The sequence below is a fragment of the Mauremys reevesii genome, linkage group 4 (genome assembly GCF_016161935.1).
Source record: "Mauremys reevesii isolate NIE-2019 linkage group 4, ASM1616193v1, whole genome shotgun sequence".
Taxonomy (NCBI): Eukaryota; Metazoa; Chordata; order Testudines; family Geoemydidae; genus Mauremys; species Mauremys reevesii.
This window is the reverse complement of record NC_052626.1, coordinates 109,432,630-109,450,277: the sequence shown is the minus strand read 5'-3', so window position 1 is coordinate 109,450,277 and position 17,648 is coordinate 109,432,630. Positions and strand designations below refer to the sequence as shown.

At 40.8% G+C, this 17,648-nt stretch overlaps 1 protein-coding gene across 1 annotated transcript in view; it reads left to right on the top strand.

The window, feature by feature from the left end:
• The window catches only part of MUC5AC (mucin 5AC, oligomeric mucus/gel-forming), a 55,683-nt gene extending 41,957 nt beyond the window's left edge, over positions 1–13,726 (top strand). Inside the window, exons 37-51 of the mRNA XM_039535989.1 lie at positions 2,286–2,469; positions 2,890–3,097; positions 3,834–4,012; positions 4,678–4,747; positions 5,068–5,168; positions 6,098–6,132; positions 6,906–7,083; positions 7,795–7,899; positions 8,098–8,138; positions 8,579–8,701; positions 8,807–8,905; positions 9,886–10,014; positions 10,857–10,914; positions 11,485–11,593; positions 12,288–13,726. Coding sequence (XP_039391923.1) covers positions 2,286–2,469; positions 2,890–3,097; positions 3,834–4,012; positions 4,678–4,747; positions 5,068–5,168; positions 6,098–6,132; positions 6,906–7,083; positions 7,795–7,899; positions 8,098–8,138; positions 8,579–8,701; positions 8,807–8,905; positions 9,886–10,014; positions 10,857–10,914; positions 11,485–11,593; positions 12,288–12,573 — 1,905 coding nt within the window. The 3' untranslated portion in view covers positions 12,574–13,726. The remainder of the gene's footprint in view (positions 1–2,285; positions 2,470–2,889; positions 3,098–3,833; positions 4,013–4,677; positions 4,748–5,067; positions 5,169–6,097; positions 6,133–6,905; positions 7,084–7,794; positions 7,900–8,097; positions 8,139–8,578; positions 8,702–8,806; positions 8,906–9,885; positions 10,015–10,856; positions 10,915–11,484; positions 11,594–12,287) is intronic.
• Positions 13,727–17,648: the final 3,922 nt, after the last annotated feature.

Here is a 17,648-nt window from a genome sequence, read left to right as displayed (position 1 = left end):
AACATATAATAGAAGATTTAGGGAGCTAGAGCCATCCTTACTGGAAAAATAGAAAATTATGAAAGAGGCGCGTGCATTTGTCAGAGTTAAATTCCCAAGAGTGAAGAAGTTCAAAAACTAGGGAACATGTAGTATTATAAAGTATAAGAGTAAAGTCACCAAATGAAATTAATAGGCAGCAGGTTTAAAACAAATAAAAGGAAGTATTTCTTCACACAATGCACGGTCAACCTGTGGAACTCCTTGCCAGAGGATGTTGTGAAGGCCATGACCATAACAGGGTTAAAAAAAGCACTAGATAAATTCATGGAGTGCGAGACCATAAATGGCTATTAGCCAGGATGGGTAGGAATGGTGTCTCTAGCCTCTGTTTGCCAGAAGCTGGGAATGAGTGACAGGAGATGGATCACTCGATGATTAGTTGTTCTGTTGATTCCCTCTGGGGCACCTGGCACTGGCCACTGTCGGAAGACAGGATACTGGGCTAGATGGACCTTTGGTCTGACCCAGTAGGGCCATTCTTATATTCTTATGTAAGATTAGATTATGAGTTCTAGCACGAGACGCAAACCCATGGAATATGTTATTGAGGCAAGTGAATGAAGCAAGATAATCTGGTTTGGGTCCGATTAAGACACAGTCTTTTGTAAGGGCTGGTGTGGAAATGCATTGCTCCTGGGGGACTTCTATCTGACGCAAACTCATATATTGTGTGCAAAAAATCAATACAAAGGGGCACAGATATACAGCAGAAGGCCAATTCTGCCCTGATGGTGCAAACCAGCACTTACTTCATGTTAGTTGGCCAAATGGGGATCTCCCCCTGAGTATGGAGATCTTTGACTAGCATAAAGCCCCCCTAATAGCGCCTTCTCCACTCCATTCCTATTTGCTGGCACAGAAGATGTAATTGAAGAGAAGGGGATGAACTAGAGCATCCATTTACAAAGTAATCCTAAATTGCTGTTGGCAGTTGGTGAAAATTAGAAGTGGCCTCATGCTGCCCTATTTCATTTTGGGGACTGACCTGGCATTCAGATGGCTCGCTCTCTCGCTCACACACACACACACACACACACACACACACACAGCTGTGCCAAGCACTCATAAGCCACTGTCAGGGATAGGGTAGGGCAGTGTTTCTCAAGCTTTCCAGATGACTGTACCCCTTTCAAGAGTCTGGTTTGTCTTGTGTACCCCCAAGTTTCATCTCACTTAAAAACTTACAAAATCAGACATAAAAATACTTTCTCATTTTCGCCATAGAATGATAAAATAAATCTAATGGGATATAAATATGGTACTTACATTTCAATGTATTGTATACAGAGCAGTATAAACAAATCATTGCCCATGAAATTTTAGTTTGTACTAACTTTGCTAGTGCTTTTTATGTAGCCTGTTGTAAAACTAAGCAAATATCTAGATGAGTTGATGTACCCACTGGAAGACCTCTGAGTACCCCCAGGAGTATCCATACCCCTGGTTGAGAACCACTGGGATAGGGCATATTGTAAAATGTAGCCCAGTGATTCCCAGTCAAAACAGAATGGCACTTCAGGGATCTGCAACTCTCCCTCCTCCATCCCAATCAGATGAGAAAGGAGTTAAGTTTCTAACACAGAAATAATTCCTGAAGAGCAATATCACCAACCAAAGGCCCACACTTTTGTTAGCACCTGGAATTTGTATGTGGCAAATGTGAGTAACAGCTTAATTTAAAGAGGAAACAAGTCATCATATAAAAATAATGGGTGAAATGTGTATTTCAATATGAGTTCCAGGGGCTCTCCCTGTGCTAGACACCCCTCATGGTTTGGTCCATTGTGACTATACAATGATGACAGGATTATAACAGAATAATGGCATGAATCTTGCTGTAGCCTAAAAAATTACAGCCCAGTCATTTTCTGTTAGGAAAAATGCCTACAAAAAGACACAAAATGATATTTTCGCTCAGTATATTTGGCCTTAAAATAATGTGTATTAGCATAGACCCTGCCTGGATGGAATATGACCAATTCATATCAGGACCACTCTGATAATTAGTCCCACAACTAAGTCACTCGGGGACTGTAAAGCAGCACAGAAAGGAAAAAAAAACAATACAAGTTATTATTATAAAAACTTGGTGTGGTGTGGGATATGAGGAACATGGGATATGTCATTATGAAATGACATGATTATAAAGTATTATAAAGTATTATCAGTAAACAAATTATTTTAAAATATGTGTCTAACAAAAGTGACTCCTGCAATGACATCATTTTTAATCTCATATGCAGATTATCTTCAATAAAACAGTTGTCAACCCAGGCTTCCAGAAAGATGGCATTTCTATTTACATGCTTGGCATCAACATGGTTGTTGAAATACCTGAGATTGGAGCTACCATCACTTTCAGTGGGTTGATCTTCTCAGTGAAACTCCCATTCAGCAAATTTGGCAATAATACTGAAGGACAGTGTGGTAAGATAGATGCATTAATCCTCCTCTTCTCACTCTCTCTATGTTTATTCCCTGAGCCAGATAGTTATTCAATCTTACCATAGACTGAAATTCCTCAAAGCAAAGTAAATGGATTTAGGGAGAATTTGGGTTTCATCTATTGCTACTTTTTTATATTACTTCAATCTGCTTCTAACAAATAGGTTCAGATGCTTAATATTTCAATGACCTGATTTTTGTCTTATATTTTTAATCTTACATAAGCAATTATTAAGTAAACTCAAAGGAAATGATGCACTTTGAGTATCAAGCAATCTAAACTTACAAGGAGTTTGATCCTCTCACTATGCTTACCAGTTTTGAATTTGATGTTAACATAATGTGTTATGCACTTTGTCAGTGGCTCACACCCTTCTGATTTGGTTATGTTTGGTCTTCCAGGTACATGCACAAACACCAAAACAGATGACTGCCGCTTGCCAAGTGGTAAAATTATTCCTTCTTGTACCCAAATGGCTCCCCACTGGAAGGTTGACGATGGCAAGAAGCAATACTGTGTAGGAACACCAACACCAACACCAGGACCCAGCACCCCCACTCCAGCTCCCAGCTGTCCCCCGTCTGCTCTTTGCAAGATAATTTTGAGCGAGTAAGATACAAAAATGAATTAATGTACTCTTCCTTAACTAAGCAAAAGTATCCAAAAATCTTATAAAATGATGGAGATAAGAACTATATCCCCATCAAGCCCTTATCAACAAATACAGGGCCAAATCTAGGGTGGCTTTATGCACATATCTGAAGGCCAAACAGTTGTGTGACAGCTGCAGAGCGGGGCAAATGCAATAGAAGTCCTCTGCAAGTGGAAACCACATACCTGTTTACACCAAGGAGATCTCCATGATGATTCCACAGCTCTCTGAGGAGAGGGTATGGAGAATATCAGCAAGTCAGGGGCCTAGCAAGTAATAAAACCCAAATCTTCTGGCTTGCAGTTATGTGCTTTAACCACAAAATCATCTATCTCCCACATGCTTTCCATGGCATATCTATCCACACCAAGTTATATTTTTCAAACAGTAACATCACTTTACATTTGTAAGATGCCTGATGAGTTTGGTTTATGAAAACTTAGACAGAAAGACAGACTCCTTTCCCCATAAAAAAAATCTAAAATGTGTGTACATTGTACATAAAAAATGTTCTACATGATGGTTTCAGCCTTTCCATTCTGGAGTCTTCCTCCCACATTAAATTTCAGTCAGAAACTCATCTCAAAGGAGAAGGACAATATGCTCACACTGTGATGTTCCTCTTTGACAAGAATAGATTTTGTATAGCAACAGTGGGAAATGAAACTTTTTTCTTCTCTGTTGTGTTTAAAGAGTCTTTGAAGAATGCCACAAGGTAATCCCACCACAAGATTTTTACAAGGGCTGTGTCTTTGATGCATGTCACATGACCAATACATCCATGCAGTGTTCCGGCTTGGAGATATATGCCACTCTGTGTGCCACTAGAGGTGTTTGTGTTGACTGGAGAGGAGAGACCAAAGGCAAATGCCGTAAGTACTGCAGCATTAACAAATAGATGTGTTAATGAAATAGTAACTGGAGGTTTGTTCAGTAAGTTGGTCCTGCATCTCACACTTACTCAATGTATTTAATATTGCTATACCTAATTGACAAATGGTTGTCAGCATGGAGCATCACAGAGGTGATACTGTAAAGGTCAGATTCTCATCTGAGACCAGTGTAAATCCCGTCGTGTACTTCAGTGAAGCAATTGAAGCTAGTGTGGATTTACACAGGTATCACTGAGACTAAGAATCTGGCCAGTTGTGTTTTGCGAAAGGGTAAGCTACTACTTCACTTCATTGTAGCACCCGCTTACTCATTATAGGAGTGTAACATGAGATTTCAGAGAGGAGAAGAGAGGATTGGAAAGTTACTGGTGGAAAATGATGATACAAAATGAAGGGATAAAATAAAATTCTTACATCCCAACTCAACCTAGTTCATGATCATTACTCACTGCTTCACTGAGTGCTCTATTGACAGAAACCCAGAATGAATATAGGTGTGGGGAGGGGGGCAGAGAGGGTTTGGAAAGACCACTTAAAAACCTGAGACCTTAGGTGCATGGGACCTCTTTCAACAAAATATAACCCAAACTGAAATGCAATCTCTCAGCTTTTTAACCTTGTTATATTTTCCTCTTCCCATACAGCATATAACTGTCCATTGGGCAAAATGTATAAACCATGTGGGCCTCTTAATCCTGCTACCTGTGATTCAAGGTATGGAAAGAACATACAAGCAAACCATTTAGTTCAATGTGTCCTTCTGGATTTTTGTCACTTAAGATCCTTTATTATCCATAGAGAATAATTAATCTGGTGAATTTCAGCATTTTTCATTAATAAAATGTATCATTATTCAGCCAGATCCAGTAATTAATAAAGAATTTAACCTGTAATTCCTATTGCTTTTTAAAAGAACTGAATTATTTTCCCTCTTCACATGTATCCATCATCTAAATGCTGTGACTTCCTGCATGGATTGCACTTGGCTGTTTAACTGTCAGAGAGCTGTACTCTAACATATGCCTCTTTCCTAGGGCTATTCAACACGATGGCACTGGCCTAACTGAAGGATGTTTCTGCCCTGAAGGAAAGATCCTCTTCAACACAAACAGCGGTGTATGTGTCTCTGGTTGTGGTAAGCATGATGTTTTTTACTTTAGAAGTAGATAGAGCTCTGGACTGGGAGTCAGAAGACCTGAGTTCAATTCCCATCTCTGCCAGTGACGCTGGGCAAGTCTCTCCAGTTCTTTAGTCTCCCCATCTGCAAATTGGGAATAATAATAGTTATCCTCCTTTGTGAAGCATGCTGAGATCTCCTGATGGAAAATGCTCTATAAAAGATAAGCACTGCTGTTGTTTATCTAGAACTTGATCCAATGTCCAGTGAAATGAATGGGAGGCTTTCCACTGATTTCAATGGGTGTTGGATTGGGCTTTTGATAGTTTTATAAAGAATGCTAAATATGGTGAATATTGCTTATGAAAGCAAATAACTAATAATGCTGGCTAATTCCAGACCTGCTACTGCTATGGCTCATGCAAGATTCCCATACACCACTCTGCCAAAGCATCTCGACTCTCCCTGTAGCACTCCTCCTTTTACAGTGCTCTGCCTCTTCTCAGCACAGACTGATAATTATAATTGCCAGTTTGATCATTTTATGGTGTGTCTAAATATGCACTGATAACTGGGCTCAGAATTCATTTCACTTATATGATCTTAATTACAGCCATTGTATTCTGAAGTGAAAAACTAACACATTACATTTGTTCTACCATCTTCCCTGCCCCCATCTTATTGCCTATTTTAATTTCAAAGTGTATCCTCAGTGTATTGTGAACCTGTGAAACATTCAAACTGACAAAAAGGTATTTCTGATGTGTTGTTTTCAGTATTTATCTGAAAATAGCATCAATGTTTGAATGAATCTGTCAGCCCTCTTCTTCTAGGATTTATCTGCAGGCTTGGTTTCTGGTTGCAGTAGCCTGACCCAACCCTATCACATATATTCCACATCACCTCAGTAGCACTAATGTTAATATCTATCCTTTCATTTTTCTCAGATATCTGTATAGGACCAGATGGACTGCCCAGATTAGTGAGTATTGCAATCAGTATGTTTTACCAAATATAGATTGGTGAGCCCAAGGAACATTTGGGGGTTTATGAACATGGGGTTTGCCAAACATTCTAACAGATTTTGAGGAATATTTATTTTTGGAAAATGTGTGTTCCTCTTAAATTGTAGAAAAAAACATGCAAGTGTCTGAATTCTGGAACCCTGTGTTATTTTATAAGTGACTAAAATATAGATAATGGATTCTTCCATTTCTAATCTTTCCATTACATTTTAAAAATACAAGAAGGACAAATAGCAGTCCTAGAGGACCAGCATATTGGTTTCCTTTATTTTCTGGAATTTGGCATGCAAAGTTTATTAGAAATGAAGCGCTGTATGGAGGAAAAATTAGTTATAGATAGCACACTTTGCAGTCCCAATTTTTTAATTCCATCTAATTTCTACAAGACCCATTTTATAACATGACATACCTGATCGGAGAATTTTGTTACACATTTTGAACACACATGGGTGTTCCCTATGCTCTTTCAATTATATTTCTTGTATCTTTCACACAATCTCTAGGAATTAACAGATTTATGCAAAGAAAGGTGGCAATGATCAGATACTTTCAGTAACATATGGAGTCCTTTTCTAAGGATTTTCAGAGTTTGAGGTTCCTGATAAAGATTAATCTGGAAATTATATAAACATGAATGATGCTGATGCAGCTGTACATAGCTTTAGCCCTGAACAAGCTAACTAATGCAAATTGTCTGACTTGGTTCTAAACTTTTTTTTTTTTTAAACAGCCTGGAGACCAGTGGAAAAGCAATTGCCAGGACTGTGTTTGTGACCAGTACACTTTTAAAGTGCAGTGTACAAAGCACCCGTGTAAACCACTCCCACCAGTCTCTTGTGATGACCCAGGGTTTGTACCTGTCCAGTTGCTGACACGAGAAGATCCATGCTGTGGCCAGATTGAATGCCGTAAGAATCCACTCAGCTCTTCCATGTGAAAAATACTATATATATCATGGGGAACTTGTGAGGCATCTTTTCAACATTTAATTTGGAATTTACTTTCTTCATATAGTGCCCCCTTGTCCTATCACGACCCCAACACCTTTTGTATAGCATTTATAAGATGTCTGAAGGGAGCACCCTTTAAAAAAAATACATTTCATTTCCGAGAGAAAGAAAAAAGTATTTCACCAACAAAGGGAAAGCATGTCCAATTATTTTAACTGTTGGAAGAAAACAAACTGTACTGCCCCTAATAAGTAAATAATACCACCACCAACAAAATCTCTCTAATACCACCTCATCTCACCAAAAAATCCCACTGTCACCAAAAGTTCTAAGCTATTTCACAAAATCTCTAGAACTTTTACAAACTGGAGTAGGGGTTTTATGAATTTCTGAAAGTCACCAGACTCTCCATCCCTATAAATTTTCCCTTTCAAACTTGTCTCTGACTGGAGAGAGAAGTTTCCACTAATCGACTCTTCGGAGCTAGAACATTAAACTACTTGTTTTAAGAATTAGAGGTTTTTCTAATCCCCTCCTCATGCTTGCTCACAGAGCTATGGTGCTAATTATGGCCCAGTGAGGAAACTTCAGAAGTTCTTGTTCATACTGTACAGAATCTTCCGTACTTAACTATGTTGAACTCCTTGTTTTCTGTCTTATGTTACATAGGATGTGACACTAGCAAGTGCCCCAAATCAGTGGCCAGCTGTCAACCAGGATACGAGTTAATCCCAGAAGTATTAAATGGAAATTGTTGTACAATCTTCACATGCAGTAAGTATTAAGCTCTTCTTTTGTGAATTATCCACACCTGTCAAGATGTTGAAGAAAGCAGTCTGAGCAGCACCGTGTAAAGAAGTTACATTCTGTTGTTATATCTTGTCAACAAAATGACTGATAGCTTTTCATATCTTTCTGCTTCTTTTAAAAAATTACATTTGCATCACACTGTTTTGTTTTTTCCCCTTACAGAGCTAATACCAGGCTGTGTAACCAATGGAACTTTCTACATGGTATGTACATATATGTTACTATCTGTAACACAAAACTTATTAGTTTGCAGTGCCTAGCACAATGGGGTCCTGGCCCATGACTGGGGCTCCTGGGTGCTACAGTAACAACAAATAACCACAACAATGTAATAAAACAAAAACTGGTTCAGAATCCTAGCAGAGGCCTGAAACGTATATTCTTTGAGCAAAGACTGAGTTAAATATTGTCCATTACTTCATCAAAAAACAACATTCCATCACCCTCTGCATAAGCATAAGGAATTTGCCCCAAGAAAAATAAGGTACTCATATTACCAACGCTGGGACTCTGGTTAAATAAAGTGGGTCAAATTTTCCAGTGTGGTTAAAGAATTTAGCCCTGTATTTCCGATCTGTGAGATCTGTACATGAAGCAGTTCATTTTTATTGACTATTAATACTCCTCCTTTGACTTTGTTTAGCCTGGAGCTGTCATTCCAAAAGGTACCTGTGAAAAGTGCACCTGCTCTGCTGAAGTAAAGCCAGACAGTCAGAGAAACACTGTTGTCTGCCATCCCATTCCATGTGACACTGAGTGCCCAGTGGTGAGTGCCACTTTTTGTCCCATCACACACAATTTAAAAACCTACCTGAGAGGAAATGAGCATCCTTGACTCAGCGCAATTCCTTTTTTATTCCTCTACAAACAGGGCTATGAATATAAGATGAAAACTGGACAATGCTGTGGCGAGTGTGTACAGGAGGCTTGTGTACTGAAGATGGAGGATAACACAGTCCATGTGCTTAAGGTAACTACTGCTTTTAAGGTTTTTGTGAACTCCAGTCTCCTTCTTTCCCTTTCTGTCCTTGTGTTTATCACTCGCTCACTGTGTCTTCTCTCATGTTAGATCTCACTCCGTGCTTGGCTAGTCCCCAGCACAATGAGGCTTCCATTCTGGTTGAGGCTTCTAGGAGCTACTGTAATAATAATGACAGCTTTCAGGATTCAATGTTAAAAGCAATGTAGATGAAAACACTGGGCCGGGCTTTGCCCTCAGTATGAAAACACAGCACTCACTGCTCTCACTGGGAATCACTCTCATGTAACAGAGGGCAGAATCTGGCTGCATGTGGCCATTCACAATTAGAAGCTTTATAATATTACTAGACAAATCCTGCTGTCAATGAAGTCACTGGAAATCTTGACGCTGTCTTGAATGGTATTAGGGTTTGCCCCACTGTGTATTTTCTCAAGAGGAGGAGTATGTTGATATCTTTACAATGGGCACAATAGGTCATTACAGGCAGACACATCTTCAGCACCAAGTTCGCAAGTTTACACACTTTAATACAACTTGAGATGACTGATGACAAAACAAAGACACTGTTCACAACCAGTCTGTCTCCCTTCCAAACCAACCTGTACACTCACCTGTACACATTTTTCTTGGTATCACTAATTCTTATTGTATAATTATTGCTTGACTGTAAATCAGCGGTACTTGAGTAAGGATAGGTGAATCCATTATTAAAATGATCTTGAAAGTGTAAAGGTAGAATTATAGTCTCCTCACACTTTCAGTGAACTGGGCTTTATTATTTACACAATAGTAGCTATGCTGCTAACATTACAAAAGCCCTCAACAGGAACTCCCCTGATTTAGCCCTCAAGGACTGTAAGTTAGCTTTTTGCAGAATAATCACACTGTAGTAGATAGTATGAAAAAAAGGATTTTTTAAAGACATAATGCATAGATTTCTATTAATTTTTTACAATTCTTACTTACAGGCTGGAGAAGTCTGGCACGAGCCTGGAAATAACTGTACCCTCTATAAATGTGAACAAATTGAGGATCAGTTTATTCCTGTCACTATAAGGAAAGTCTGTCCACCCATGTACCCAGAAAACTGCGAACCTGTAAGTAATACTAAATATTCCTCTAATTCTCACGTTTGTTGCCTGGGGAAGGATAGGCAAAAACAGCAGGGCCCCTGTGTCTAAAGATTACACCCATTATGTGGGATGCAATTCTAATTATAGCCTATTCAAATATGGTCCCTTTGAATTTGACTTGAGTCAAAGTGATGTGCTGCGCTGGATTACAGAGCATGGAGTAGAGAACAGAACACACACAAGGGAGTGCGATTTTCAAAAGTGCTAAGTGATACAGGAGCACAAATTCCATTGAAAGTTAACTGGCCGTGTGCTCCTACGTCACTTAGGTGATTTTGAAAATCCCACCCACTGAGACTAAGTAAGTTGAGGGAGAGTTCATTATTTTGAAGGGGAATTGATTGAAATAAAGCCATCCAACTCAGTCAAGATTTTGGGATGGACTGGAACCAGGGCCGCATAGGTGGAAGGTCAGTATTTTATTAACTATGTGACCAATGCTGGTTTAATCCCTTACTTGCAACACTCCAACTTCAGTCACTCTGAATTTCATGTATCTGCAGCATGCTGTATTTAAAATTTGGGTTAGTATATACAATATTAGAATGCTTAACTTGGAGGGTGGAAAGAGAAAATGAGCACCATTCAATGCCAGCCTGTAAAGAAGCTGCCTATTACTGGTATACTGATGCAGAAGTTGCCCCTCTCTGGAATATCATCAAGCTCCCCAAGCCCTGCTTCGAATCAGCATCGATCTCAATGCAGACCTCTTGTTGGCACCAAGGAAACTTGGGAAGGAGGGAAAGCCCCCCGGTGGGGGTGTACACTCCAATTCTGAATCATTTCCCCCTATTTCTGCATTCCAGGCTGATATCAAGCTGAGTGCAGATGGCTGCTGCAAAAGCTGCATACCACAGGAAAAAGGTAAGTCATGCTAATTTTGTGGTGCAAAGACAAAATACATGGTCTAAATAGTGCTTTGAAGCATATTAACCACAATGGGTGGCAGGTGCACAAATATATTGGTGGAACTGATGTGATCTGAGGCCTTATGCCTGTGCAGAATAAGTTTGGGCAGTTTGCCTTCTGCTGGGGCAAGAGAGGGGAATAGGGTGTGGCTGGGGAAAGAACATTCCTAGCACACAGTACAGTTCCTTTGAAAATGGATAGTATGTGCTTCTCCCTCCCTACTGCTAAATGCTAGCCATTATGTGGAAGGGAGGGGGCCATGCTCACTCTCCAGCATAGCTGGACATGTTCTCCTCGAAGGATAGAGTGACACACCAATCATGGTAGCTGGCCATGCATTTAAGAGGTGCCAGTGGAAAAATCCAGTCTGGGCCGTGCACCAGTGCTTAAGGGAGGGAGAGCCACAGTTTTGCCATATGTAATTAAAACAGGTGAACACGTGATGTCAGCTCCACCTCTCTGTTTTCTATCGGTAATTGCATATGGTAAACAAATATATTTTCAATTATTTTCCCTTTATTACAGTAGCTTGTAGACCGCATAGTACTCTCACTGTCATCAGACACAATGAATGCAACTCTTCTGTGCCTGTGGAACTAACATACTGCGAAGGCAACTGTGACACTTCTTCAATGTAAGTGGCTACTCACTCTCCTTGTATATGATTGTCCCTGTGCCCTCTTGGCATTCATTCATTATATTGGTGGCAGGGAGCAAATTATGCATTTTTAATGCATCCAATATCCACCTAACAAGCAGGTGTTTGTTTCTGCTGTGTTGACTTGAATTTCTGATACCTGCCATGTTACAAGACGTTAACTACCTTAAGACCCAACAGTTTTTACTAGATGGAAGCTCAATGGTACAGCGACAAATGCCTTTAACCTCTGACACCCTGACTTAAACCCTTGCCCATTTAAAACTGAGCTTGCTAGTCTCATCCTGGACATCATTTGTGCACTGATGATGTGTGACCTTGGCTAAGTCATTTAGCCCCTCTGTACCTCAGTTTCTCCATCTGTATAATGTACATAATATTTAGCCACCTTTGTAAAGTACTTTGAGATTTTTGGTTGATAATGCACAGTATTAATGTAGGGTAAGATCCTGCCACTCTTATATGCAGCACTAACTTCTTCCACAAATAGTCCCACTGAAATTATATTTCACCACAGTATTGTCACAGTAATAATGTCAAACCGATTGCTTCCAACAAAGATACCCCGTATTTGGTGATATCTGGCAATGGGGGTGTATTTTGTTGTTGGTTTTTGCTGCGGTATTTCTAAATCTTTTTTTCTTGTTGGCTTTGTTTTGTGGCCAATCAGATATTCCCTTGAGGCGAATGTGATGCAACACAAGTGTAAGTGTTGTCAGGAGGTCAAGACCAGCAAAAGACAGGTGACCCTGAGCTGCCCTGATGGAAGCACCACTGATTACTCATACATCCATGTGGAGCAGTGTGATTGTGCGGGCACGGAGTGCATCCCCCAAACCACTCCCACCACTCCAGCACAGGAGCAGGAGCAGGAGCAGGAGCAAGAGCAGGAGCAGGAGCAGGAGCAGCAACAGGAACAGATCCCCAGAAAAATGAACCAAAATCAGGAAGAGTAGAATATAGACTGAAATAAATCTTTTCACTTTTTTTTCCTAATAATAAACAAGTATCCAAAGCAGCTAGAATCTTGGACATACGGATGAAATTCCTATATACATGCTAGAAATTTGTGTTTCCTAATTATTTCAACTTCCATTATCAATGGATCTCATTGCTTTGAGTGTCTTCTTTTAACTTGAGAGGTACAGGATTAGGAAATCTTGAGGTTTGTTTTTTCTCGGCGGTGCTGTACTGTATGACTGACAGCTTTTCTTTCAATAGGGTGGGGTGAGTGGAACTATACTCTTAACTATTTCCACGGCACTTTTAGAAAGTCCTTGATGTAAATTATAGTCTCTTTTTGGCTTGAAATTTTCCCTGTGGTGATTCTGATACCTGACTGCCCAAGGCCAAGCATAGAACAAACATCACTGTGTCGTTAATAATTTTTCACTAGTCACGGTCATTACACACCCACCTGACACTGACTAATCATTGCATTGCATTAGACAACTTTTAAAATCCCTTTTGATTCCTGTTCAGTTAGGCAGTGTCAACAATTTAAGTCCAGGAAAAACAGACTATCACTCTGACCTTCCTACCTTTATGTTCGTTTGCTTGTTTGATGTTTTAGCATTAAAGAGAGTTTAGGTTGTAGACACGGCATTTTCTCAAACTTCAAACTTTAAAGATACTGGGGGAGTTTGTGGTGTTGTAGGAAAGAAAGGAAGGAAGGAAGAAAGAAACACTATCATATAAGGCTGCTGCAGAATATCCTATGTTTACATGAGATCATCAGCATAGTAAATGTATGAAAATTTGGATTTTTGTATTATTTGTTTTTGGTTAACTGTTTACAGAAGAAATATATTTTTGCCAAAAGGGGTATATGAAGGATTTTTGTAAACAAAAGTAATAATAATAGTAATATAAATTCTTTCCTAGGAAACTGAGCTTTTTTTAAAATGTTGTACCATTGCTATTTATTTTGTTTCTGGGAAAAATAAGTGCATAGGACCATTTCCCCCACAATTAATGTTGCCCCCATTTTCTAGCGTCAGTGGGTATCTGGTTGTGGGATGTTTTCTTTTTCTATTTTGTTTTGGGTTTTGTTTGTTTCTTAAGAGGAAAAAAAGTTATGATGATTAATAAACTTTTAGCATTTTGCAACTTTTGTGTCCTCTGCTTTTTTCATTTTGCTGAATCCTTCACAAGCAGTTTGTTTGCCCTACATAATATTTGCTTCCCCCTCTACCACAGAGTTTTCTAATCAACCCCAGTTCAAGATGTCACTGCGTGACGTGGCTCCCCTGTCCTTATTCGAGATTTAGACGTGTGCTTTGTGTAGAGACTCTAGCCCTCGGTGCAATAAACGCATGCACTTTTTGTAAGTAACAGAAGATTCTTTACTAGGATTGGCAGAATGGAAATTGTGCAAATGCCACTCACCTGTTCCCAGACTTTACGGCCTAATGTACCATATCTAAAACTCCAACAAACTGACCTTACCACCTTTGTAATTTTAATGGATCTTATTCTGATACTACACTTAAAACCAACCTAGGGGGAAGGGATGGCTCAGTGGTTTGAGTACTGACTTACTAAACCCAGGCTTGTGAGCCCTAATCCTTAAGGGGGCCACTTAGGGATCTCTAGCAAAATCAGTACTTGGTCCTTCTAGTGAAAGCAGGGGGCTGGACTCAATGATCTTTCAGGGTCCCTTCCAGAGATAGGTGTCTCTCTCTCTCTCTCTCTCTATATATATATATATAACCTGATTGCAGCCTGTGCAACACCAGTATTTCATGTACCACAATTCAAGAATCATTGTACTAGGATCAACACTTCAAACAGTCACAATAAAAGATAACAAGTAGTCTCTATCTTAGCCCCTGGGCAGTCCAACTGTGCCTCATGATAGGATAGTTAAGTAGTGGAACAGGTTACCAACAGAAGCTGTTAAATCCTGTCACTGGAAGTTTATAAGAACAGGTTAGACAAACACTGCTCAGGGATGGTCTAGGTACACTTGGTCCTGCCTCAGTGCAGGAGACTGCACTACATGACATCTTGAAGGCCCTTCCAGCCCTGCATTTTTATGATTCTATGAGTTTTCTCAGGCTTAGCACCTGGGCTGCTCTTCTAGTCCATCTCTCTTTTACAGGACAATAAATATTGGGCTGTAGATCCTACCAGTCAGAGTTCAATCCTGTGTTATCCTTAGGGATCCCCCAGCATTCTCTCCTGCTGTTGTCCAGATGTGTGGCAGAGTCACCCCTCTTGCTTTCGAACTGTTCCTGTTGCATATCCTGCTGATCCCAGCTCCCTGTCAGCTACCTGCCTGCATCCTTGTTTGGGTCATTTTTTTTACCCAGCCTCTTTGTCTCAATGTACAAGTTGCCTTCCTTCCACGATCAGCTCTCAGGCTACTTGTGCACCTTCACAAGCAGCACACTGTCTCTTTCCCTGGGCCTAATCCAAGTGTCCTCTGGATCTTACTCCCTGTGACACATATGGCAATTTCCTGCAATATCCTGGACAAACCTCATTGCATTAAGTCAAACCTTTCTCAGTTAAGTAAGTATTTTAGGAGTTCACTGTATTTAAAATGCAAATGTTTATGATTTATTGTGGGATTATATGGGGAGACAGGATTAAGGAAAACCTTGCATTTCAGAGGACCCTATGACAATGGGCCAGAGAAGATTGAATTTTTTTCCCCTAGAAAATACTTGGGAAGAGGTGGATGCAATTTACCCACCTCCCGACCCACCCTTTTGAAGCTGTGCATTAAAGAGAAACCCATTGTCTGGCTGATTACCTATTTGTGGTCTCTTCAGAGCAAAGGCGTGATCTGCATAAAGGAGTTACTCACAGATTCATGGATGTGCTTGTTTTGAGCTAACAGCTGTTATGAACTTGTGACCACAGGAAAAACCCCTGGTGAGGTTTGGGCCAGTGATCTGACCATCAAACCCTTGTTGGAATCAGGGGGTGATCTTTAGCCTGTTGGCATGTATGTACACACTGTTATTGTTTTTAACATGTTTTCTCTTTAATGTTTTTACCTTAGCAATATATTTGCTTGCTTAGAAAGAACAGTGTGGTAACTTAACTGTGGATAATTAGACGTTTATAGCCTCTAAACACAGGCAAAGCAGGCCTGCTTATGCAGCCTGTCTTTCTGGGAAATTCACAGTGTGAGCAGGAAACTGTGTAGCCTGGGAAAACCTCAGCTAGGGGGGAGAAAGACACAGGTCACTGCCCAAGAGAGATGATGGCTGGGAATAGTGGATGCCCTTAGTGGACCACGAAAGGGAAATACAGGTGCTGTTGCTCTGAACTGTGACACTTCCTTTTCCTGCTTGCTCTGAGTAACACAGAGTTATCTAAGGGCTAGATGCTGGGTCTCTGTTCCTCCAAGAATAACCTGTGATGCTTCTTCTCCAGTTCATTCTGGGGGTGGGGAGGCAGGATACCTAGTAATGGACAAGTAGGTTAATTACACTGACCCTCCTCAGGAGAGGAAGCTACCCCATATCCAAACTCAATCCACCAACCCAACTTTGTGCCACAAGGCTGCCATATGATCCTCAATCCTTTCTCCATCCAAAGCCTGAATCTCAGCAACATAACTTCTCTCATTACTTAAAAACAGTGTGTATTCAGAGTATTCCTTCAGCAACTTCACATGGCTCGCTGGCAGGGCAGGACTTGCTCCAGTCCTCGAGAGATTTGTGCCAATTAGGCCATTAATAGAGACTCCCAACTGCCTTAGAAAATTCCCCCTTTTCTACTTATTCTGTACTACACCTTGACTCTAAATTTTCAGGTACACTCCTTACTGTGACTACTGACTGGGTGTGATGGACCACGCTTGCTTCCTTTGTCCTTAGCCTCTCAACCAAAAGTCCTTTGGGAAGAGTAGTAAGGACTAACATCGGGTTCTTCTTTGGCTTTTCTGGGAAGTTCATTCATCCATCCTTATTACATTGACTGAGCTGTGAGGCCACTGGATCCACTGTCTGAGACTTTATTGTGATTCCCATTTTTCAATGCCTCGCTGGACATCTTCCCTCTGACTGAGATCCTCACACTTCAGGATCACAGCTACTCAAGTCTCTGGAATGGCTCCCCTCCTATGAACTCTCTCATCTTTTATTCCTCTCCTTGTCATGCTGGTAGTTCTTTCAATCACTCTGTTGGTAATGTACTGATATGGATTGTGTCCATAATGGTCAAGACTTGCCACAGATTCACTGCCTTGCAGCATTATCCCTCATGTAGCTGTGACATTGACAGCTAATGGAGCCCACTCGCCTTCAGTTACTCCAAATTCTATGTTCTTGCTATCTCCTATTTATTTATGACAGTGCCCACAATGTATAGATGCTTCCCTCACATTCAAGGAGGGATGATCCCTGTTCTGAGGCTCTCACAACTTATGGACATTGACAAATAGACAGGTATTAAATGCAAAATTCAGCCAAAAATAAAGCGGAAACATGAGTGAACTTGCAAACGATCCCTTGATGCATCTCAGCTTATTGTGCAGGTGTCACAGTAACTCTCTTGTGCAGAGAATATGTAGTACACCTGACATGACACTAGAGGGCACCAGGCTTACAGTTTATGCACCTGAATTCTGTTTTACAGTAATTCCCTCACTTAAAGTTGTCCCCGTTAATGTTGTTTCATTGCTGTTCTATTAGAGAACATGCTCGTTTAAAGCTGTGCAATGTTCGGTTATAATGCCCTTCACCTCACCCTCCAGTGCCTCCCACCCAATGGCAGGCTCCGTGGATCAGCACCTCCCCGTCCTGCTCTGTGCTTCCTGCCCGCTGCAATCAGTTGTTTTGTGGCGTGCAGGGAGGCTGGGAGCAAGGATGTGACACGCTTGGGGGAGGGGGCAAGAAGAGGTGGGCCGGGATGGGGCCTTGGGTCTTGCTCTGCCTGGCTCCCGTGTCAAGCCCAAACCCGCAGAGTTCGCATGGGGAGGACTCTGCAGGCCTAGGAGTGGGGGTGTTGGTGGTCCACACTCTCAACAGAGCTCTGGGGCCAGAGAATATTCACTGACCTGATCACAGCTGCG